Consider the following 25,819-nt stretch of genomic DNA (forward strand, 5'->3'; position numbering starts at 1 on the left):
CTCTCCACCATTTTTGGCCAATGGGGCGCCCCAGAAGTGGACCTCTCTGCGCATTTTACAAACAGGAAATTTCCTCTGTATGCATTCAGAGACTGTCTCGGGGTGTCCTCCCTGGGAGACACTCGAGATTTCATGGCACAACATGAAGGCTTATGCCTTTCCTCCACTGCCTCTGATCCATCGGTCACTCTGCAAGCTCAGGAATGCATCAAATTGCACTCTCCACCTCACAGCTCCTTGGTGGCCAGCCAGATTCTGGTTTTCGGAACTTCAGCATCTGTTGATTCTTCCTCCGATCAGATTGCTGTCGATTCCCAACCTGCTTCACCAGTGCAATCACCAGATGTGGTACCCCTCCCCACAATGGTTCAGCTTGGCGGCCTGGTGCCTGAATGAAGGTCTTAAGCACAGTTTAATCTGAGGTCAATATGCGCATTATCCAAGCAGCCAGAAAACCTTTTATGAGAGATTAATATAGGAGCAAATGGCTCAGTTTTTGCCACTAGTGCTTAGCTTAACAGCTTGACTTCAGGCGGCTACGGTGGACACGGTTCCTTCATGTCTCACCTCGCAGCTTCGGGCATTCATGTCTTCTCTGGCAGGACCTACTTATCTGCCATTGCGGCGACCTGTCCACTGACAGCTGTTCCTTTTCTTCGACTAATCCGGTCGTTAAGTCATTTTGCGGGTCTTCTGCATCTTTTCCCGCTGGTACGTACTCCTCACCCCAAGTGGGATTTGAATGTGGTACTCACCGCGGTGATGTGAAACATTTGAACCTATGGCCACTACCGATCTCAAATACCTTTCGTGGAAAGTCTGCTTTCTGGTCGCAGTCACATCGTCAAGGCGAGTATGCGAGCTCCAGTCTCTCTGTGGAACATCCGTTCCTCAACTTCCATAAGGATAAGGTTGTGCTCCACACAAATTCTTTCCTACCTATGGTGGTTACAGATTTTCATTTGAACCAATCGATCTCCTTACCTGTCTTTTTTCCTAACCCGGCATCAGATGCCGAGAGAGTCTTACATAAACTGGACATCAGACGAGCCTTAAAGTTTTATCTCGACAGAACGAGTGAACTCAAGGCCTCCTCATAACTGTCACATTTGGGGACTCGAAAGGGAAATCGGCTTCCAAGGCAACTATCTCCCGATGGATTGCCTCCTGCATTTCAGAAGCATATACCATCCAAGGCCTTTAACCTCCGAAAGGCATTCATGCTCATCTTGTACATGGCAAAGCGGCTGCTGTTGCCTTCCAAAAGTATGTTCCTTGGGAAACCATAGCCAAGGCGGCTACGGGTGCTTCCCCACCAGCTTTTTGTAAGCATTATTGCTTGGACCTGAGCTCCAGGGACGATGCCCAGTTTGGCCAGGCTGTTCTTAAGAACTTGTTCCAGTAAGGTTTTTTTTCCATCCACCTGAACTAGCTGTGGTACGTGCTTGGGAATCTCCCACAAGTGCAGAGGAAAGGGGACAGGACTTCTTAGTATAACAAAGTTACTCACCATAGTGACTACCTTACTCCTAGTCCATAGTCCCCTTTCCTCCATACACCCGCCCACCGTGCCCTCTAAAAAGTATCCTCTATTGCTCAACTGGTCTCGGACCTGCAGATAGAGTGGGAATGGGGAGTGATGCGTGGGGCAGGATTGCGACCGCGTGCAGTTCCCTGCGTAGAGGTAAAGGGACAGGATTTGGAAAAGGTGGATGCTTTTTGCGGGGGTGCTCCAGTCCCGTCCCGGGGTACAGGGTGTCTCGCGGGTGTGGAGGAAAGGAGACCATGGACTACGAGTAAGGTAGTCGCTACGGTGAGTTACTTTGTTATTGTTTGTCACAGTGTAGGAAAGTGTTTGTGTTGGAAAAAGGGCAGGTGGAACTTCTGAATATCCTATGGGGTAGGATGGGGAAAAGGTGCGATGGGGAAAGGGTGTACCGCGTCTCACCCGCCGGTGTCCCACGTCCACTCCCGAGGACTACTCAGCCAGGTGATCCTCCCCCACTGGTCCATCCTCAGGAACTGGATCCAATAGCGATGGCTTTGTCCTGGCCGCCTGAATGACAGATCCCCGTGGACTAGTAAGTGAGACACCTTCAGATTTCTCACTGTGCATAAACACTGCTCTATGGCGGAGGCGGAAATGCTGGAACAGCCGTTGAAAAGCTAAAATCACATTCTCACTTAGGAAAAGAAATCATAAGGAGCACTCTGCTCACCATAAACAAGCCTCTAGACCACTGAAGAATATGTAGAAAAATCCTCGCCTCTTTATTCTTCCCTCAACAAGAGGTGCCCTTGGGAGAGTCCCAAGGACATATCCAGTTCCCCTTGTCATAAAGAAGCTCCTCCTGTGCCAGAGGTCACCACTGTGGCACCATCCTCCATTCTGTCTTCCACACCCTGGACTCAGTCACAGTTTGAGCACAGTATCGGGAAGATCTCCTTCATGGACTTTGAGCAAGCTGCCCAGTCTGACAAAGCCTATAGAGCAGCCTCCTGCTCCTCCTACAGTGCCAGTAGCACCTCCACTTCCTGCCCCAGCCAGCTGGTGAGCCTTCAGAAAGTTCTTTATAGGGACACTCAGTCCACACAAGCAGACTAGGACATCTGGATAGATGATCAAGACCACCCCGGCCAGGATGGTGACGATACCTACTTGCAGGACCAGGCCAATCCAGACCTCTTTGTTGACCTTTTGGGAGTGGAGGGCGGTCACTCTTCGCCCACTGCGGACCAGCCCCTCTACAACGAGCTACGAAAGAAAGCTGCTCACCACTTTGGCATAACCTGGCTTTTTCCATAAACCATGATTAGGAGCATCTAAGGCCGCCAAAACTCACCAGAATTCTAGAATCAGGAGTTCAATTAAATTTAATTGGAAAGTAATTCCAGCTGGCCAGCAAATATACCTAGGGATACTGAGGGAAGGGACCACAGAAACCGACCAATAAGACATCAAGGCGGAATTAGGAACTGTGAGGCCACAGTTGGCAGCCTTAGTGTCGTGCAGGCTCTAGAATATGCATCTGCTGACTCTCCAATACCCCGATACTACTACACAGACCTAGAAGCCTCTCGTGCCATCAAGTTGATCATACCCATTCACTCCCTACCTTGCCTGAATACATACCTAAGATACGAACACAACCAGGCTCTACAAAACCTCTGTCCAGCCTATCCTTTAGCACCACTGCCTCAGTAGAACTACGAAATATATCCCGACCTATAACCAGTATGCTGCCAAGACCTACCCTGTAACCTGGAAAATGGGCTCCCTGACAGTGTTGAGCCTAACCAGAATGACCCTCTGACTGTGAAAATCATACCTTCCTCTGGTCCAACCTGTGAATCTACATCAAAGTACTGCTACCGTGAAACATGAGGACAACCACTGCCAGCTCATCCAGATCCAGAAAGTAAACGAGAACAGTGGGCACCTAAGAGTAAATCCTCCACTCCAGACACTCGCCACTCCTACCACTTTGCTCACCCTCCACTTTACGCCAACAATAGAGTGCATCTATATCCCTCGATCAGTTTCGGCCTAGTTATACACATAAATGTCCTAAACAGGCCTAATGCCGCCCAGAATGCAGTCTCGGAGACCAACAACCTGACTGCACACATTAGACCGATCTCTCACTACCACCGCACCTAGTGTTAGGATGCAGCCACCATTGCGCAAATCACACTGGCTGCACACCCATCGAGTGTACCCAAGCACTGTATTCTACCCTACTTTGACTGACCTGGACTATGGTCCCTAAGGGCGTTCAACCCACAAGCACCTTGAGATCATACCAATGCTATATAGGGCACTATAAAAAATGCCAAATAACATAATATGTGCTGCTGTTCTGAGAGACTCCAAATACTCTCCCCCTGGCAATGGGAATTCTGAGTGAATTCGGGAGCTCTAATGATTTCAGTTAAATTATTCAAAGTACAAAAGGACTCAACATGAATGAGCCCTGATGTAGTGGAGCCACTATATAGAATATACGCCCCCCCAAGAATGGAAACAGTACTGAATATCAGGGGGTTAATTTACCTGTATTCTATAAAAGGGCTTTTTTGTGCTAACATTCCGAAGTCGTTAAGGGCCTTACAAAATAGGGCTTACAAGAAATTACTTGGCTGGCAAGAGTGGATCTATGAGATCTGATTGAAAATAATCCATCGAATCAGATTTATGTTGGTAGATTTCGCCGCAAATATATGCAGGGAGATTGCCTGCACCGCACCAACCCTGCAGACACCAAGCAAATGGCGTCCAAGCCGGAATGGTCATTGGAAAATTGTGTTACTGGATGTAAAGATGTGGAATTGAGGGACGTCCATCCACTTACACACACTCCCTTTAAGGGGGCGGAGAAAAATGTGGGAGGGCAACTCAGCATGCTCCTTAACAGACTGGTACAGAGTCTTGCCTGCTCGCAGCATTCGCCTGCCCCCCTCCCACCCTTGGTGTGGGCCCTGTCTCATCCCTCACCCAAAATCCTGATTTCACTTCAGGGTTGAATGTAGCTTAGTTTCCCAACTGGGAACGAAACAGGATTACCTGGCTTGCTGACCTACACATTAAGGGTAGACCGATTAAATTTGAAGAATGCAAGAGGAAGTATAACATTGGAGAACAGGCAAGATTTTGCTATACCAAAATACGCCATTGGTCACAAACAAAGGGATAGGTCAAGCAGGTATTAGGGCTCCAAAATGGTTGGACATCTCAAAAGGCAGAGGGCATACACCAGGGACAGATGAAAAATTTAGTTACCAAATGGTAACTTTCTGGATGTTCCTCCAACGTATTCCACATCTTTGACATGCAATGTGCACAGTTGTGGACATTACGCGTCAGAGATGTGGAATACGTTGGAGGACACAATCCATTCGAAATCCAAGTTATACAAGATTCTTGAGAACTCTACCCGGGGGATAAATTACCCTACATGACACGCTAGGAAGCGGAGTTGGAGAAGGATATCTCACAATATGATTGAGAAAACATTTGGCAGATGTTAGGAAGAATTCTCTGATTAGGCTGAATTTCCTAACCTAGTGAGTCCCCCAGCAACTTTGCTGGATTTTGTGGGGTTTACTTTTTTTTCTCCTGCCAAGAGGGAGACTCTTTTATCCTCACTCTTGGACATGACTTGAGAGTGTTCTCTGTGACTTGCTATGTGCTTATGGGCTAGGCGGTAATTTTCCCCATAGGCCATCATTGGTTTTTGAATGTGTGTTACACAGCACCCTCAGTGCAGTAGAGACCCCCAAACATAGACTCCACACCCTGGGACTGACTACTGTCTCCCTGGGTCTGTAAAGTTACCATTGACTTTACTAGTCTTAACTTAGGAACTTAACCAGTACAAACCATATTACTGTGGAAGTACTGGTAGGGGCAATTAGATTGCCCCTGGGTCTGTTGTCGAGGGGGTACTGTCTCGTCCCCCCTCGCCGAGTTCTGGCTGGTGGCAGTGGATACCACGGAAATATTCCACCGGGATATTTCCCAATGGGATTTCCCATTGTTTTTGATGCACCACTTTTTGGTGCAATGTTAAAGATACCGCTGGTTTATTTAATTAATATAAATTCACCGGTTGGGATCTTTTGCCGGAACTCGCCGCCAAAATGGCGTCTAGGTTCACTTCAGTAACCCTGAACCCGAGTCGAGCCTTTGTTCCACTTTTTGGCGGGCTTCTGCACAGAAGCCCTCCAAAGTGGTGCCATTCTGTCTGGGTACCACAGGGGGTGTGGGAGGGGGTTTAGGCACCCTGGACCGAGTTGCCTTGCCAACTCAGGTCGCACTCTAGTGTGATTGGCCCAAGTGGTGAGCCACCCCGCATGTTTGAGTGACAGCTAGGCTGTATGAATGGGGGTTTGCTGCATAAAAGCAGGGTTTTTGGGACTGGTTCTTCAGAAGTCGCCACAGGACCTAAGAAGCCGAAGAGTGAGAAGCCGAGCCGACCTGCCAAGACGACACCACCGGTGAAGCCCTGCAGAATCGTCTCACCACTTTTCCCGACGACAGAGGAGATCTCCCGCCGGAGAGTCTTCTTCCCTTAACACCTGTAGTCTTAAAACTTTTGCAGTGGTCCCAGAGGGAACTGCACAGGTTTCTGTCTAAGAGCAGACAACACATAGGGTAACAAAGTAGTACAATAAAAGAAACTTTATACGAGATAGGCTTCCGCTGGTACCTTGCCCCGCATAGAATTAGCAAAACGATGCCTCTCTATACCCTTCTGTGTTGGCGCAATTGTGGACAGCTGGGAACCCTGGGACACACATGGTGGACTTGTGATGAATCCCAGATCTTTTGGAAAGAAATCCTGGGACATAAAACCAGCATATTAAACATGGACCGGACTGTAGTGGTCTTGGGGAATGTGGTGGAGAGGGCATACGGTATGAGGGCGGTATATAATGTCCTTAATTACACTTCTGTTGAATGCAGAAAGATTAACACTAGCACAATTCTGGAAGATGATTAGGGCACCCATTATTGGACAATGGTGGGTTAAGATATGGGGGTATTAGCAATGAAGAAAATAACTACCATGGCCTTTGGACGGTTCCCAAAATTCGTCAGAGTATGGTACCAATTCCAGTAATTTATGCATGAGAGAGAACTATAATAGACCAGGTCTTTTGAAGAACATTTCAATATGGTGAAAGTAGTTTTCTGATCACATGGAAAGAAATTGATTTCAGCCTATTTGGGTTAAGATACGCCTGATACCTGCCAGTTCCAATGTTGACTGCTCAGGTTCCTGCTGGTAAAATTAACTCTATTGTATGTTTAACTGCAATATTGGTCTTTGGCTGTAAGTGATCGGGGCTTAGGCTCTGATTAATGATTTCTGAGATTAAATTGCCTTCCATGTACTGGCTAAACTTGTATCTCATACCACTAGCTCTGTTTTGGATTATTAGCTGCTGGACTTGCTTCCGAGTTGTCCTTTTTCTCTCCCTAGTTCTCCTCTGCATTTTACCACCTTGGCTGTACATCTTGGTATAAGAAGCTGCCATCACCCAGAAAGGTATAAAGTTGGTTGCCGTCTTCTTTGCACCTGTAGCGCAGAAATGGAACTTACCTTTCTTTGCCCCCATAACCGCAGCTGTGCTTACTGACTTTGCCCCGTTGATTCCTATGGGGGACTTTTGAACTTGCCTAAAACTACCCTAAAGAGACTTTGGAGGAACTTTAACTGCCCCAGGATATTGTTCATGGGTCAAATGGAGAATTGTAGCAAGTACCACAGATTTTTAATGTATTATATTCCACTCTGGTCTATAAAAAATGCACAGTTCGAATGTTTAACTGTAAAGTATAACGATTGTGAAGGCATCATGAAGCAAGACACAGACAGACTTAAAGTTCAAAATAAAAATACTTTACATTAAATCAAATGTCAGGATGGTAGTAGGTCTAACTTGCCCTATGCTAAGGTGGCATTTTTCTACCTGAAAGAAACTAAGGAAAGTCTGCATCAAAGAGTTCAACTTAAGCCTATGTACAAAGTCTATACTTGCCCTCAGAACTAAAGCTAAACAATGTGTAGGGATGTCAATAATAAAATCTCCAAGCTCATAGCTCTTTCAGCTCCCCATACCCAAGTGCAAGATAGTTCCACAAGTGTCACAAGATTACCTCTCAAGTTCAAGGCAATACAGTTCAAAACAATCCTCTGGGTTCCTTTCCCGAAGTTCCAAGCAACACAGCTCAAAAACAAAAAGGTCTTGAGGCTTTGTTATCAAGACAAGTGTAGTTCCTCAAGTCTCAGGGCTCCCTTCCCCAAGACTAACTTTACAACGTCATTGGTTTTCAGCTTTCAGGGTTCACTCGTCTAGGAGCAGTTGTACGACCGAACAGACCACTCATCACAGGTCACGCAACCAGGATGCCTGGGCTCTTCAGCCCACACAGGTTCTTTGGTACGGGCTCCTGTGCACCAAGTCACCTTCACCCCGTTCCCCTTGATGGACCTCCAGGCTTTATGTGCTTGTTTACACTCCTCTGGATTCTCTTTGACAGTCTCATGGCTCTGCCATCATGTGTCACAGATCTCTTGCCAGTCTTTGGCCTTGCCGTACTGCATTCACTTATAAAAGTTAAGCTTGAGGGTATGAGGTTTGTAGCCCACCTTCTTCACACTTGCACCCTTTGCCATAATTTGTTTTCACATGGGCACCTTCCTTGGCCGTTTCATTTTCTTGGCCCATAAAATTTTATTTCATTCTGTATTTAAAATGCTCAACTCTTGGGCTTCCAGAACACTTGGGCACCCTTCATGTACTATGCAGAGAAGTACTCAGGACTGACCTGTCGCCCTCCCATGACCTGTTGGCTCACAGTCCCTCAAACTATAAAGAGCAAATGTTCCTCTTGGCACTCCTCCCATTAGCAAAAAGAAGTCATCAGGAAGGTGAAAGCCCCCCAGAAACACTATTACCGACCCCCTGTGATGTGGATCCCTTGGGATAATATACCTGTTTATGGTGGTCATACTATTCTAATAACCTGCTTACTTGCTACAATATACTCCAGGGTTTCATTAAATTCAGCCTTCAATATGCATTCATGCCGTTTAATTTTTAAGTTTCCATACAGTTTGGTATTCAATATACATTTGTTATGCTTAGTTTTAAGGCTCTATTCAGCTCATTATTCAATATGCATATATTTTGCTTAAGTTTAAGTTTCCAACAACCGGAGACTTACGAAAAAGTACTGCGATTCGCAATCACTCGGATACAAAGAATTGCTTCTCAAAGTACAATGGGAAAGTTCCTGCTCATGCACTCGAGTACCAATTTATACTGGGTTTCTCATCTGTCAGAAACTCACTGGCCCCATAGATGACTTTCATAGCAACACAAACTTCTGCTTCTGATGTTAAGGTTCCAACTTCTGCCCCACAGACACCTATCTATCTGCTCATCAACACAGGAGAACGAGCAAAGGGAAAGGGACTGCCTCTTTACCCAGCTCCCTTCTACGCCTTCGTGAGACCACCTCTCTTCTGCAGTCCCCAGCATGATATGATGGTTTATTTATATAGCGCCTATACACAATGTGTTTCAAAGCGCATCTCTGCGGTCTGCAAACAGCAGACCGACTCATAGTAGTTCCCACTAACGGCTCGCCTCCTCTCAAACAAGGTCCCCTGCTGGACTCCCCCCACACAGGCCTCCCTGTGGTGTTCTCTGCCTCTCATTTTACACACCTGCAACCCTTTAACAGTTTCCAGGTGGGCTAATCTATTGAGCTTTCATGACCATGATCAAGGGGACATGCCAGACCTTCACAACCCTTTGCAGGCACCTTCCATGTCCCAGTACTAAAGTAGTGGAATGGCATAGTATTCATCATTCTTAGTTGCATCTTCCTCATCTCAGTACTGTTAAGTGTCACATGAGGGGGGGAAATGAGGGGAGCTGGCTAACAAAAGCCCATAAAGGATGGGTTGGTTGTCAATAGGGAAAGGGGACACCACGTCTCACTGAGGGCACCCACTCCCAATCCCCAAGGTCCATCCACCCAGGTGATCCTCCCTCACTTCTCCACACCCAGGGTCAGGATCCATGAGCGATGGCCTTTCCATGGCCACCTGAGAATAGGATCCAGGGCGTTTAGGAGTGAGAATACCCTCAGGTTTATCACACTATTTGTCTAGGAGTGTAATGAGCTGCAGCTATATGTCTGATTATGTTTTGACTTTCGGTGACCTCCATCTTTGTGTTTTACATTTAACCCCTATTCTTTTGCCAACTGCAAGTAATATATTTAGCGCATGGTGTGCATTTGTACTACTAAAAATTCTCTTACAGGTTCAGGAACCACTGACCAATCTGCTTTGGCATATGGGGTCCCGATCATGGCTGATTGTTAATTGTATAGTAGTTCCCCTTTTCTTCCCCATCCTGTAGTCCTGTGAGGTTCTTAACATTAAGCAGTGGTCAGCAGTTACTTTAGAAGTGGATTGATTCTTAACTTAACACTACTGTTCTTATACATGTATTGGTATTTTTACTATGTGTTTAACCTGTATTACTTATTTTACCTGATATAGTTTCAACTTATAATTTTACAAATGTAAAATTGCAATATGTACATTGTTTTTTTAGTTAATTATGAGAAAAAAAACATACTTACTACAAGCCTCCCTCAAGTTAAGACATACTGCTCTGTCACAGCTACTCCATTAGCGAGACTGGTCTTTTTTGGTGCAAAACAGGCCCGCATTTAGGTTACTCGGCCTTCAGAGGTTGCCCAAGAAGCTCCTTAATAAGTATAGGTATTACGCTACTGTGGTAAAAAGGGCTCCAACGGTGGTGTGCCAAAACAGCTGCCACCAGCCTACTCCCCAATGCAATTTCAGAATGAGGGCATCGCCCTAGGGCGAACAGGAGGTGCTTAAAAAGCATTCACACCGGGGGAAGGGGGGAAGGGCAATTGGCCAATCAGATAGCTGGAACAGCGGGCAAGAATATACATTCTCCGGCCGTTGATCTGGCCACCCTAGGCCTCTGCCCGGGTGGCCCCATTTTTATTTATTTTATGTGGCGAGGCAACAGGGAGCCTCTACCTGTTGCCGCCCCACAGGCCTCCAAAACCAACTAACCCCATTCCCCACTCTACCTGCAGAACCGAAGCTTTGAGGTCCGGTATCCCGCGCTCCTACCAACCCCAGCCGCCACAGAAATGAAAAGGGGACTATCTCTTTTTCCTATGGCCACTGCGGCCATTTCTTTTTTTCTTTCTTCCCTGGGAGATAGGCTGTGCAAGCAGTGAATATCTCGAGGGTGAAAAGAAAAATAAATTGCACTGGGATGCGGACATGGCCGGTGGCTCGGGCTGGCAGGCAGTTACTCGCCTTGTCCAGCCCCACCTTGAAAGCCATATTGTTGCCTTGGTAGCCCTACAAACCACTACAGGGAAATATACAGAGTCACAGTGGAAGTCTGCCTGAGCACAAAACGAAAGTCATAAACCTGAAAAAGACAGAAAACGAGAAGATTGGCCAAGTTAGGCAATCAAAAAAATAAATGGTAAATAAAGGCCATTATACAATGTAAATACCCTGTAATCCTGTATTTGCTTTTTTGCACAGCAAATGAAAGATCTATTTGAGAAATATGGTGTGTGAACATTCCATTATATGTTGCAATGTGTACACTACCACTTTATACAGCTGCTCCCACTCCGGAGTTTAATCTTGGCTTCTCCGGTACGTTTACAGTTATGTGACTCAGGTGGGCTGGAGGTTAACCCTACTGCTCATTTCAGGGTTGATTCTCCTTGTTTCTTAAACACAGCGACAGAGGAATTGTCCTAACCAGTGGCTAATCGAATGTTCACTGGAGAAACCATCGCAAAGTATAAGGTGCAAAAGGAAACACTGACCAGCAGGATTGTGTAATATCGCCTCAAAGTAAATCTCTGAAATGCAACCTGGCTCTGATGAGAAGAATGTTGATCATTCTTACCTCCTGCTGCTGTTCAAAGACACTGTTAAAGTCCCCATATGAGGAACCAGAAAACTCTCCAAATATTTTTCTGAAAAGTTCCTCTGGGTCAATGCTGGGACCTCTTCCACTCCAATACTGTTGCCCTGTGCCTGAAGATCCTGGGTCAAAGCCTGCCGTTCCATAGGTGTCATACTGTTTCCGTTTCACTTCGTCACTTAGTACCTGCAGAAAAGAAAAAGTAGGTATCAAGGCTGAAGTCCAATTTTGACAAGTCATTAAGAAGACAAAATAGATTTCCAGAACTGATACTTGGCCTGGAAGGCAGCACTGAGCTGAGCTCCTCTGCTAGCTTATCCTTGCCTTCTTCCTACTGTTAAGCAAGTAATCTTGCTATAACCCACAGCAATACCCAGCAACAAGCAACATAAAACAAAATCAACAGGCACGTGCAATTGGAAAAACAAACACAAATTGGGCAACCCAAAGGCTGCAGGTGTCATTAGTAATCAGGGGAGAGTAATACAATGGAAATGGTCACCCCGCTCACGGGTTATGGTGGCAACTTAAAAAAGACTCAATGGCTAGATTAGGAAAGGCCCAGCTGAGGTCAATGCTAAACATGCTACTTTAATTTGTACTGTGCAACCAAGAGGCCCAGAAGCATTCGGACGCTAGAAGAAACAAACCTTAGATTCAAACAGTCATACAACATATAACAAACAAACCTAAACAGAGAACTGCGTCTTACCTGGATCTAGCGGGGTCTCAAGGATTACTTGAAAAGAAAGGTTTGCAAGTTTCTTCTCACATATGCTTAGTGATTTGATAATTCTGAGATCTGGTGAAATGGAGTTCCAAAGTCTTGGTGCTGCTATGAAACACACTTATTGACTTTGGATAACTTCTCTCTTGGAACCACAAGCATGTTGGTATTATCCAATCTGAGCTGTTTAACTATGGGTTTCCAAATTAATCTTTCTTCCAGGTAATGCTGATTGGAGCCCTCCAAGCATTTGTGTATTACTGTTAAACAAAAATGTATTCTGGCTTCTATGGGTAGCCAGTGTAGGCCCTTCCGTGCTTCAGAGACACGTTTTTTAGCCCTACTTTGACTCTTAAAGCATGTTCTGAATGACTTGGGAGTCTGGCAATTTCTCCTTTTCGGACACCAGTCCGAAGGATACTACAATAATCTATCTTCAAGCCTATGATGGGCCTGACCACCGTCTCAAATCTTTTCTGAGAGATATTGACAGATAAGGGAGTAGTCTAATATAGTAGGAGGATGTTGACACTAGACTGTTAGCTTGAGCTTTCATATTCAGGCTTTGATCTAGAAATACCCCCAGGGTTTTGATCTTTTGTTTCATAGCAATTTTACACTCTGCTATCTGAAGCGCAAGATATTCACAACACAATTCTTGTATTCTGGGGCTTGTACCTATAAACAATTCAGTTCTATCGCAGTTTAGTGCTAGCCCACCTTTCCGACCTCCAATCCGGAATGAGACCATACATTTCATTGATGATGCGCTTATCTTCCCGATAGTGTATCATCCCTTTAGCGGGGAACTGAGTATCGTCCTTGTAGTTAGAAAAACGTATGTCCTTACTTTCTAATATCTACATTGGAACGGAGGCAATTTAAGGGTGAGAAACAGTGTTACATGCAAAGGTCAAAAGCTTACAAGACCTGGCCAAAACAAATTGAAGGCTCTCTCTCCTCATAGGATTATCCAATTCTGAAACAACCTGTGTATTTTGGGATTCCCAAAGGATTGGGAGAGTAGGAGGCCCATGGAAATCCTGAAATGCCTGTTGCCTGTTCTACTAAACATGCCTCTGGGAACAAAACCTACATTGTAGATTGCATGGCCCCAAAGCCCTCCCCTATTGACAAAGAACTAGAACCTTTGTGCTAAGATCCCTGCACTTTGAAGAGAAGGAAATATTTAGGAAGGACGCAAGGGAAATGAAAAGTTGCTTGGTAGGGGTCCATAAGATCAGGATCTGTAAGTGAAAGCTATTCTTACCATCAAAAAGGCTGCAAGTGAAAAACACCAAAAGTACTTGGTTTCTTAACCTGCCGCTTTAAAAATAAAATAAGGGAGGCGCTGTTGGACGCCGATCAAGATGGCTGCTTGAACGTGAAGCTGCGCTGCCTGGCAAAATCCTGCGGATCGGGAGAGAATAAACTGAACAAAAGTCCGAAACCAGATTGCGGAACCTTCAGGGAGTGTGCGGAGCTGTTTAAAACCTGCTGCATTGAGTGGGTCCCGAGAAACACTTGAGTGGCTGACGCGAAAATAGGATATGCCCCCCCCACTCCTCCTCCCATGCAGTGGAGCTGGTCCCCGGCTGCTAGAGATCCCCCGTGTGAGCTACTAAAGCTCCAAGCCCGAGGCCGGACAGCGAAGAGAAGTTGAGAGCCCCATCGGAGTGAGCCTGCGCTGTGGTTGTGGAGGAGTGAGGGGCCGCGGGGCAGTGCACGGCAGAGGAGCCCCAAACTGTGGGGAACGTGCACCCATCACACAAACCCAATCCGTGCCTCACAGCAGACTCCCTCCACTGCGACCACTGTGAGCGAGCTGCTGGTGCGCCTGGGTCGAGGGAGCCCCCCCCCCGTTGGTAAACATCCAAAACTAAAGGTACGTTGACCTGATCGGTGCCCACGCCGCCGCAGTGCTGTCCCCGCCACCCCCACCAGACATGACATCCCGGCCCCGAATATACTGAGGCGCAGAACGCCATCAGACCCGGTGGGGCCAAGTGCGTGTGGCAGCGCTATACCCCATTGTAAACAGGCAGTCTCTAATGGGTACACCAGGGAAAACACATGCGGCGAGACTAACGTGGAACGTTAGAGGCCTTGCTCACTCGATCAAGGCAAGGAAATTACCAAGTTACGCAAATAGGCACAAAATTTACATCCTCCTACTACAGGAAACCCACGCAACAAGTAAAGTGACTGATTCATTTGCCTGAACTTGGGGCCCCACGTAAGCTGCCACTAACTATTCTACACAAGCCAGGGGAGTGCTCACAGTGGTGCACAAGCAAATTAACTTTCATCTCACCAGGTCTAAAACAGATGAGGAGGGCCATTATGCAATCATATGGGGTACACTGTACAACGAAGACATAATGAACACTTATGGCCCTAATATTGACTCCCTCAGTTTCTACCTAAAGATCCTTACGTTGATATCCCCGATAGGCCAAGTGCTCTGGGGCGAGGATTTCAATATTATCCTGGACCGAACTTCTGGAGGTAGCAGGAACCATTCCAAATCCTCCCTGACCATACTCCAAGCCATGTCTACACTCCCCCTCACAGATGCGTGTAGGGAACTACACCCACAGGAGAGGGAATACACCTTCTACTCCTCGGTACATGGCTCCAGTTCACGTATAGACTATTAGCTATGCACACCGGACCTCATATCAGAAGTAACCGCATGTATGATTCACCCTCGCACAATGTAGGATTATTCCCCGGTCCTTCTTGACGGAACACCATCTACAGCAAAAAATATGCCCGGAACTGGAGAATGCCCCCCGCACTGATAGAACCCCTCAGAATGGAAATAGACTTGCATGAACGCAATGCAAACTGTCAAATCCAAGGCAACGATCTGGGAAACCTTCAAGGTCTGGCTGCTTGGGAAATTAATGGCGCAGAGTTACAGAGCGCTGAAGGAAATAAGAAGGGAACTAGACCACACCGAGCGAGCACTGAGAGACCTGGAAAATGCGCACGCTACCAGTAACAGAGAACCCCTTCTGCAAAACATCTCAGACATCTGACAAAATTCAGGTCACTGGCCGAACGTGAACTCTTCTACGTGACTCAATCTACAAGAGCCAGGAGATACAGGAGATACGGCAAAGGGTACAGAGCTAGCCGAACACTTGCTAACCTCATCAAAGCAGAGCAAGGAATGAGACCCATTACCAGCATTACAGATGCGGATGGGTATGTGCAGACTAAAGCTACTGATAAGGTATTCCAGAAGTTTTACAATGAACTCTAGTCTAATAGAGACCAGGTCTCCCAAAGAGAATTACAAGATTACATAGACTTGTTCACCTGGCCCAACGGAACGAAGCTGAAAAAACAACCCTGGACCTTCCAACTAACCATCGAAGAGTTAGAACAAGCCATAGCAGACTTGCGGGCCGGCAAGGGCCCCAGATCCGATGGAATTCCAGTTGATCTGTACAAAACATTTCAAGCGGAATTAGCCCCTATATTACTGGAGGTCTGGGAGGAGGCCCTAGGAAAAGGGACACTACCAAACACCATGAAAGAAGCATTCATAACAGTACTCCTTAAGCCTCACAAACCACCACAAGATCCCACGTCCTACCAACCTCTACCCTTAATCAATTCAAATGCAAAAATATATGCCAAAGAAATCGCAAACCGCCTCAAAAAATATGAATCAACTCGTACACCCTGGTCAATCGAGATTCGTTCCCACCAGATCCACTGCGTTGAACCTCAGGAGATTCTTCGCCATCACCTCTCAGCTGGACCCGAAAGAAAAGACAATAGCGCTCACACTAGACGCTGAAAAAGCATTTGATTCTGTATCCTGGAACTATATGCACGCTATACTAGACGAGATGGAATTTGGCCCGGTATTGATTATGTCCTATACTCTGACCCCAGGACAATGGTCAGAACGAACAAATCCTTATCCCCAAGCTTTGCACTTGTAAGAGGAACTAGACAAGCCTGCCCACTATCCCCCCTCATATTTGCTCTCACTATAGAGGGCATGGCTGCCAAACTTAGATATGAACACTCATGGAGAGGTATTCGCGTCAGGGGACCCCCCCCCCCCAATTTATCTCACTCTACGCAGACGATACAATGCTGTATATCAGAGACCCCAAAACCAATCTACCACCGGTAATGCACGAAATTGAGACGTTTGCTAAATACTCTGGGTACTGAGTCAATCAGGCTAAATCAGAAATCATCCGGCTCACACCCTCCACAGTGCAATCTCCATCCACTGCACAATTCAAATGGGCACCCACCACTGCACGATATCTGCGAATCATAATGGCCATAGACAAACAGACCCTTTATAATAACTACGAACCATACTTAATACTCCTGGAACACAAATTAAAGGTATGGGACAAACTTCCAATATCGCTAAATGGGCGACTATCGCTACTCAAAATGGTAATGGTGCCAAAATTATTATACCTGTTCTGTAACATCCCTATTTGGCCAGGCAGACCTTTTTTCCAAAAACTACAGAGAACACCATCAAGTTTTGTATGGGGAGGGGGAACTGTGAGACTCCAATGGCCGAAAATGTGCGAGAAGTACGAAACCGGGGGCTTAGCAGCCCCGGATTTTCAACTATATTTTCAGGCGCCCCAGGCTCACTTTGCAAAATACTGGTGAGACTCGACCAAAGCATATGCACACATACAAGCTGAAAAGTTAGCTGTGGCCCCTTTCAACTTGCGGGCAATGCTCTTTTCCAAGGAGCTAAGAGATCGGGGGAGGTTGACCCGGTAGGTTCCAAAGTGAGAGCATGGTCCAGTCTACTGGATAGAGTGGGGTGCGACAACCTATACTGGCCACATACCCCGCTATGGCACCACCCAAAGCTCGAGCCCACCCTGGACACGACCCTTCATAAAAGATGGGACCCAGGGAAGGAAATACATATGTGTGACCTATATCCTGACAGGAAGTTTGCATCCCTGAAGACCGTCCAAGCGAAAGTCAGGACCGGGCTGGTCATGTCACTACAATACCATAGATTAAAGTCAGCGTGTAAGAAGCAATGGCCATCCTTCCCGGAAGCCCCACCCACTCACCAATTCTTAACCGATACCATGAAACCCGAGGGCTTCATATGAGGAATTTCTACCCTCTATAATGCGGTCCCAACAACACCCCCCTCCCCCCAAGAACACAATGAAGGCCAAATGGGAGAGGGACCTAAGGATTACCATTGAAGACACTCAATGGGCGAAATATTGGCAATTAACCAAATCTATATGCACCAATTTTAGATTGATCCAATTCAAGATACTGAACCATTTACATATAAATCCCAATAAAATCGCCAAATTAGACCCCACGACTAAATCATAATGCCCTAAATGCCAGACCTAAGGGGCAAACTCTTTTCACATGTATTGGACTGTCCCCAGATTAAAAAGTTCTTGTGCAAGGTGGCCGAGACAGTGAGTGACATTATCGGTCTCCAAATTCAAGCAACCCTATTAAGATAACTACTCTGCGACATCAGGAAGGTCTCGATTAAAACACGTCGACTTGTTGCAATTGCAGAGGTGGTCGCTAAAAGGGGTGTCCTTGGGGCCTGAAAGGCAAGAACCCCCCCACCCATCCCACCAATCGGCAAGCCTGGATGAGACACTTAATACTTTTACAGGAAACTGAAGAAATATATGTTCAAAATGTGGTGCCTACCTGTAGACCAAAAGATATTTGGGCCCACTGAGGAGATATTTGGGGACATCCCTCGACACGTCAGGAGATGAGTCACCCTGCTCTGCCAATGACCCCAGCCAACAGGTCTACGTGAATATCTCAGAGACCATGCTGAGAGCACGCAAATAGTTACCCACACATACAATACAAAGCGGACCTTAACTCGATATTGCATATTCTGTTGTATGTTAGATTTGTATATTTTCAACACATCAGCTATCTGTGATGCACTTGTCAAATCTCAAAATAAAGGTTTTTTAAAAAAAGAAACAAAATATGAGACAGTGCACCATTCTACAGATCCCAACCATTCATCTAGTGACTATACTATGTCCAGATGTATTTTCAAGACTTTGTTATTGTTCTGTTTGTTAGATGTATGTCTTTACTGCCTCTAAATTCACTTTGCCATCCATTCACTGTTATATTTACCTCTCCCTACCTTTACATCTTCTGTCTGGTACTTCCAATATTAACTTTATCATTACAGGGGCAGACCCCCTGTAATTCCCTTTTCTCACCCATATTCTGCATTTAGCCCCCTTCAGCCCGAACCCTAACCTTATAGCTAACCTAAGCCAGTAACCCATATCAACGCTTGGTTCATGCCAACCTCGCAGCCCTTCGAACCAAAAAACGACAAGCAAAAAGCTGAGTGGAAAAAGGCACCAGCGAATACACCCAAAACCGTTCTGATCATCATTGCTAGAGAGTACAAGTTAGCCATCATTGCAGGCAAAGCGACAGCATAGATTGCTAGAACCGCGAAGGGCAGCTCTAGCGCGCAAGACATTTTCCGTATTCTTAGAGAATTAGAAATGCCAGCTGCCGACCCCCCCCACCCTCATCTACCATCTTAAAAGATGAGATGAGGTGTACTAGCATTCACACTGCCATGAGAGCTAACCTACACTCCCTGCAGGAGAAAATCCTGCTAAAACGAGATCTCATTAAAGGAAAGGCACCTGTACACAAACCCACAATCGCCCCCCACCCCCGTCTACCAGCCCGCTTACCACTACCTTTCTATTCAGAGAAATCTCAGAAGAAGTGACTGCAAATATTATAAGAAAACATAAACCGTCCAAATGCAAAGGGGATATCTGCCCAGCATTCATAATCAAGGATTGCGCAGACTTCCTAGCCCCTTTCATTACCAGTTTTATTAATGCATCATTCTCTTCAAACCAGGTACCTACTAAGCTAAAAAAATCATGGGTCCTCCCCTTATGTAAAAACCTAGCTTAGACCCCTCTGCCCCCAACAACTACCACCCGATTACCACTGTTCCTTTCCTACTAAATATTTTGGACAGGGCAGCCTACAACCTAATTCAACCATTCCTTGAATCCAACCACATCCTGGGAAAGCGCCAATCAGGTTTCAGAGCTGGACACGGAACAGTTAGCACTGTTACACTTAAAAAAAAATATTCAGATTGACAGTTTCAGAGACGAAGGAAAGACAGCTCTCCTTTTCCTTGACCTAATCAGCCACCTTCGTCCTGGTAGACCATAAAACCTTGTGTCACAACCTCACTGTGGCCATCAACTTCTCCCAAGAAGGTATGTCCAAGGTTGCTTCTTTCCTTGAAGGAAGAGCCATGAGAGTCTTCTCTGACTCGGCTATGCCACCCCACACCCATACCAATCTTTTGTGGCGTCCTGCAAGGGACCGGTGTCTCCTCAACCCTCTATAATAATATCTTTACCAAACCCATCTTTGACCTCCTGGATGGTCTCTGCCAACTATGCAGACACCCAAAATCCTCGTCCGACTGTCACGATACTAAAATGACTCTGACCATCAACAAAACATGCTCAACCATTCAAACCTTGATGGCTGAGAACCCTCTTTGCCTAAACAATAAGACAGATCCTAGTGGTGGGATCACCAGCGATGCTAAAGAAATTCCCCCAATACTGTTATGTTATTTTGCATTTATATAGCGCCTTATATACCACTGGTATGGTCTGAAGGTGCTGGTAGGTTGAACGCCCTTGGGAACCGAAGTTCGGGTCAGTAGAGAGATTAGAGAGTCCAAGGTGCGTGTGTGCACCGGGTATGTGTGCAGCTGGTGCGGAGTTCATGTGGTAGCTGCTTCTTAGCGGTAGGTGTGGTGGTTGAGAGATCAGGAGTATGTGTTCGCTCTGGCCGGAATTATCCAGATCGAGAGTGGCTGCGTTAGGTCTGAGGAGAATGCCTGGCTGGGGGTGTGAGACCAGCGATGTTTACTTATGGGAAGAGAGCGGCAGATGTTGATATGAGAACAGATATACCGAATGGTGTCATAGTATCTCTGTGTTCTAGTTGAGTGGTGGTGTAAGGAGAGAGTAAGCGTGGGGTGTGGTATGAAGTATGCTCTTTCAAAGGTTCCATGCATTCCAAGGCATACTGTGTACGTCACACATTTGAGCGGTCAGGTCCGTTCTATGCGTTTTTTGGTCATTTCAGGCGTTCAAGATCGCACTACACATTTACACACTCAGCCGCCGTCCACTCAGCCGCCGTCCACACTTGTTGGCTCTCCACACTTATCCGTTAACTGCTTTTGTCCTGGACGCTTTCTACTCATCCATTCTCTTCACACTCATCCATTCACTCCACACTCATCCGTTCACCCTACACGCGTACGGTCTCCTCACCCATCCACTCTCCATACTCATCCACTCTCCAACGCTCCAACGCTCATCCGCGCTCCCCGCTTCCCACCCGTCCGCTCTCCATATTCCGTTCTCTCCACACTCATCAGCTTTCCACACTCGTACGCTTTCCAGACTCGTACGCTCTTCACACCCATCCCTTCTCTATACTCATCCGCTTTCCACGCTCATCCGTGCTCGACGCTCTACACCCATGCATTCTCCATACTCATTCGCTCTCCACGCTTGTCTGCTCGCCTCACTCCTCCGCTCGCCACACTCCTCCACCAGCCAGCGCTCTCCACGCTCAGCCGCTCTCCACGCTCAGCCGCTCTCATACGTTTCCCAGACTCATCCGCTCTCCTTGCCCATCCTCTTTCATACTCATCCGCTCTCCACGCGCATCGATTTTCCATGCTCTACACCCATCCGCTCTCCATACTGCAATACTCATGGTCGAGTACAGTCGCAGCGTCTGTGAAAACCTTGGGAGTCCACTTCAATGCCACTCTCTCCCTCACAAAACAAGTGAATGCAATCACCTCCTCCGCAGCATACACTCCCAAACTACTTAACGCAGCCAAACAATGCTTGACACAGTCCAATTGCCTCACCATAGCTTTTTCAATAACGGGAGCAAGACCAGACTATTGCAATGCCCTCTTTGCAGGTACATCAAAGAGAAATATCTGCAAATTGCAGGTAATTGAAACTGATATTTTATTTCTATTGCACTCGTACACAAGTGTTTCAGAGCGCGACAAGGCAAGGGAGTGGAACAGGGGAGAACAAAACAGCGATCTTACTAGGCCCAGTGACATTGAGAATGTGCAAGTGCATGGCAGAGGGGGAGGGGAAAGGTGCATGGAAGGGGGGAGATGTGGAAAGTGCGAACCAGATGAGCAACAGATAAATAACAAACAGAGACAGCAAACAAATAAATGCAAACAATGTGCTTCGCGCAGCACTAATCAGCACCAAAAGAGACATCTCTGCAGCTAGAAAGGAGGCACACTGGCTGCCAATCCAGTGAAGGATCAACTTCAAAATCCTCACAAATGTCCCCTGAACACAGCACCCGAATATCTGGCCCAGAAAATTGCCAGATCTAACCAGACAAGACCAGTAAGGTCTACCCACTTACACTGCACCGCTGAAGTTCAAGCGCATCAGAGGAGGTGCCAGTTTCCCAGTCGTAGCAGCAGCTCACTGGCACTCCCGCCTGCACACGCTAAGAGCAGAACTCATTGGGCATTCTGAAAAGCCCTCAAAACTTGGCTCTTCGCCTAATCTTTGCCTGGTTGAACTCAGACATTGGGAGCTAAGAGAACTACCTGCTCCTCAGTTCTTGTTTTTTGTTTGCTGTCTGTCATTCCCCCCCAAAATATGTACTGTGTAACTGGTTCGCAACAGCACCTCGATGCCTATGGGCTTGGGCGCTTTACAAATGCAAATCCATTTAAACATTTTAATAAATGACAAGGCACTTCCTGGTGTTTTCAATGCCTCCCCATTACTGTACCTCTTTCTCCATCTCCCCCCCTTTTGTTTGTTGGAAAGTGTAAAAGGAGTGAGAAAAGAGTAAGGAATGTAAGGGCAACAGATTTCATCTCACTTCCAGTTCATTCTCTCGCCTTTTCCTTCGTATGCTCTACCCCCACTCCCTCTCCCCCACTACTCTTGCTCACTTGCTTTCTGTGTACCTTTCTCTCCCACTTTCACTCTGATTATTCCTGGTTCTCGCTGAGAGACGTGTACAACACCACACTTGGTGTAATGGCCTCAACAAGTCCACAGACTATGTTTGACCTTCAATTTCTCTTTTGGTCACCAGCCACGTTTACTATCGACTTTCCAATACTCTCGCCTTCTCCGTTTTTTCTTGCCCTCTTTTTCCTTTTTATTTTCTCCTCTTACATTGGCTACCGCTCCTCCTCTGTTTGCTGATCCATGGATTGTCTGACAACCTACCCTTTTTCCAGGGTGCCCCCGCACACCTACCTTGCACACATTTTGCATGCATTCTTTTGTGCTGGAACAAAAAATGCCCAGTGCAAAGATTAGCGAATAGGTGTCAATTGTGTCTCCCTTTAAATTCAGTCACCAGTCTAGGTGTATTTTGTGTTTTTTGATTAAATACATTTTCAGTTAGTCAGCCGAGGAAGAGGACATGTAAGCCCATAGTATCATATGAATGCACTCGACCACCTCATAGGGAGGCCACATTTTATTGGGAAGGTGGTTTATGGTATCAATACAGTGTATGCCCGATTAATGCTTGGTATTTTTTATTTTATGTTTGTATTTGGTTTACCAACCTTTTACAATAGAATTTAGAAATAGTAGCACAGTAATAATAATATAAGAAAATAACAGAGGAAAGCACCACAGTATACATAGTCCACATTTAGAGTGATTCCAAGAACTGAAACAAATGGGAAAACTTATATTAATGCTTGGTGTGGTGTCACAAACATCACACTTGGTATTGCGATTCAGATTGAAATGATTAAATTAAGCCTCTCACTACAAACCAGACTATACCGCAAATGCCAATGTAGTTTAGACAAGCCTTTGTTACCTTTGTCAACAGTAGCTTGCTGAAGTAGAGGCTACCCTGTCATTTAAAACATGCAATATTTTGCACAAAGTTCTACCATTCATTGTTGTAGGCCCAAATGCTGACAGTGGTCTTGTTACTCGTTTTAATGGGGTTGTTTAAAGGTGTTGTACATGTGCCCAAATGTCTGCAAAAGCAATTCTTTGAGCATTCCACAAAACACCAATTAGACAGACCGTAATATTTAGCAGTTGAGGCTGCAAGCACTATTGACATTAGTGTGAACCTTCTGCAGATTTGCTCTTTGCATTAGTTTTGTCACAGGTTTTCCCATTATGGTGAAGATGAGCATTCTGCCGTTGTGCTCGTTCCTCCTACAGTGCATCATACTTGTCTTGAACATTTCTGTAAAGATTACTTATATTTTGTCTAGTGTCTTTACCATACGTTTTGTTAATAAGTTTTAGTTATTGAATACTAGATTTGGCCTTGAACGACAGTTATGTGGGGGAGCAAGATACATTTGCGTGAAAAGATGGGATGCATTTAATCTCTGGACCCATTCATTTCAACTTAATAGCCATAGATAGTTCAAAGACTACACCAATTACTTATGGACATGTTGCACTTTGTCCTCAGATTAAAGGAATAGTGTGCAGAAAAATATTATTGTCCCGAGCGTTCGGGCATGTGTTTCAGCATACGTTGATTGATCGTACAAACATTTCCTATGTTTTGCTAATCTTATCCGTTGCCGCATCGCCCTAAGGTGAACTGCCCTCTTGGCACTAAATCATATCCCCCGCCCCTGAAGCTGACATCGATAGACGCGTACGGCCCATTTCACAACGCCAATGCACGTAGTCTTGCAATTCTATACATCACTCGCGATTTATGGAAAACATATTGGTCCTCTTGTGTCTTTCACGTACAACCAAGAAACAATATTTCTCTGTGTCCCAAATGTAATGGAATGCATAGTTTTTCACTTTTGTAATAAGTCTACACTTTAAAGCCCAAGTTGATTGATCCGTGAAGTAACATTTGTACTGGCACCGATGCCATAGGATTCAAGATTGCATTTTCAACTAAGGATTGATACACTCACCGTGTTCATTTAAATATAGTTTGTATCTTTCTCTTCCACAGGTGGTACAGGCTGGTGGCCTATTGTGCGTTTACATGGTGGCTTCATGGGAGGCTTGGACACCCCGTTCGACAAGTAATACCCGCCTGTGTCGTTGGTGCCATTAGAGACGCATTCCCCAGTGACTTCGGTCAGTACAGGGGATTTTCCGACACTGTGCTGCAACGCGAAGTATACAATGTGTAGTACATTTGTGCTTTCAACATCAGCAACAAAATAAAATACTGAACTTTTATGAATGGTTGTTTCAATTTTTCAGTGAATCAAGGACACGCTCACTTGTCCTGGCAAGGCTGACTGGGTGGGAACGGCCAAGGTGCCAAACACCATGTACACTTCAAAAGGTATCTTCCGTGCAGGGGCCATTGTTCACATGGCCTCCCCAGAACCACTGTCCCACTGTCTCCAGGCAGGCTCCCCTGAAGCAGGCAGCGCCCCTGCTATCCGCATAAGGCCACGCCATATACAGGTCACCCATTCACATACACACCCACTTTTCTAATTCTATATAAACCCCTTGATATTTATCGTGAGAACATCTTTGAGCACTGCAAGTCAAATCGTGATTGTGCTACTTGAGAACATCTGTGATATGATGATATGATATGGCATTTGTAACGCGCCTATACACAAGTGTTTCAAGGCGCGACGAGGCAGGGAGGGGGGAACAAAGGGAGACAGACAACGATCCTACTAGGCCAGGTGTCATTCAGATCGCGCAAGTGCAAGGTTAAGGGGACGGGAAAAGTGCAAGGGGGAAAGGGAGAGGGGAAAGTGCAGTACACGGTTAGTAACAAACAAGATAAATAATAAGGGCCAGCTGGTGGAAAGTGCAAGATAATTGCTGGGAAGAGGGGCTGTTGGGATACAGAGACAGTCCCGCAGTGCAGGGGTTGCCGGGAAGGCAGTGCAGGGGAGAGTGGCTGGCCCAAGGACCGAGATTGGTGAGTGGCCCAGTTGCTGATTTAGTACAATTTCAGTGATTTAGCAGGGGAGAGGGGGAGAGAAAGCAGAAGCAAAGAGGAGGGTTTTGAGGCGCTTCCGGAACCGGAGATGGTTCTCCTCAAGTTTTAGGGAGGCAGGAAGGCTGTTCCAGAGGGATGCCCCTGCAGCAGAGAGAGATCTCCCACCAACTCGTTGCTTAGAGAAGCGGCTGACCCTGAGGGAGTTGGAGGCGGATGAGCAAAGTGCTCGAGAAGGAAGATATTTAGGAAGGGAGAGTTGAGGGTATTTTGGCCCCAGGCCCCAGAAGGCCTTGTGGACAATGCAGAGGGTTTTGAACTTTATCCTCGCAGCCACAGGGAGCCAGTGTAGCGGTTTCAGTCCTGGAGAGATACGGTCCCAGGGCTTGAGGCCAAGGACAAGTCTCGCAGTCCTGTTCTGGATGAGTTGCAGAGGGCGGAGAGTAGCGGCAGGCAGATTTAGGTAGAGGCTGTTACAGTAGTCCAGCTTCGAGAGAACCAGGGCTCTGGAGACAGTGAGCTTCTGGGGGAAGG

General features: G+C 46.3%; 1 protein-coding gene across 4 annotated transcripts in view; it reads right to left on the minus strand.

The window, feature by feature from the left end:
* DNAJA3 (DnaJ heat shock protein family (Hsp40) member A3) overlaps positions 1-25,819 on the minus strand; it is a 743,272-nt gene that overhangs the window by 506,441 nt on the left and 211,012 nt on the right. For all 4 annotated transcript variants that reach the window (XM_069646819.1, XM_069646822.1, XM_069646821.1 and 1 more), the window contains exon 4: positions 11,503-11,706. In XM_069646819.1, coding sequence (XP_069502920.1) covers positions 11,503-11,706 — 204 coding nt within the window. The remainder of the gene's footprint in view (positions 1-11,502; positions 11,707-25,819) is intronic.

This window comes from Ambystoma mexicanum, chromosome 2q (genome assembly GCF_040938575.1).
Source record: "Ambystoma mexicanum isolate Mex_15411 chromosome 2q, UKY_AmexF1_1, whole genome shotgun sequence".
Classification (NCBI taxonomy): domain Eukaryota; kingdom Metazoa; phylum Chordata; class Amphibia; order Caudata; family Ambystomatidae; genus Ambystoma; species Ambystoma mexicanum.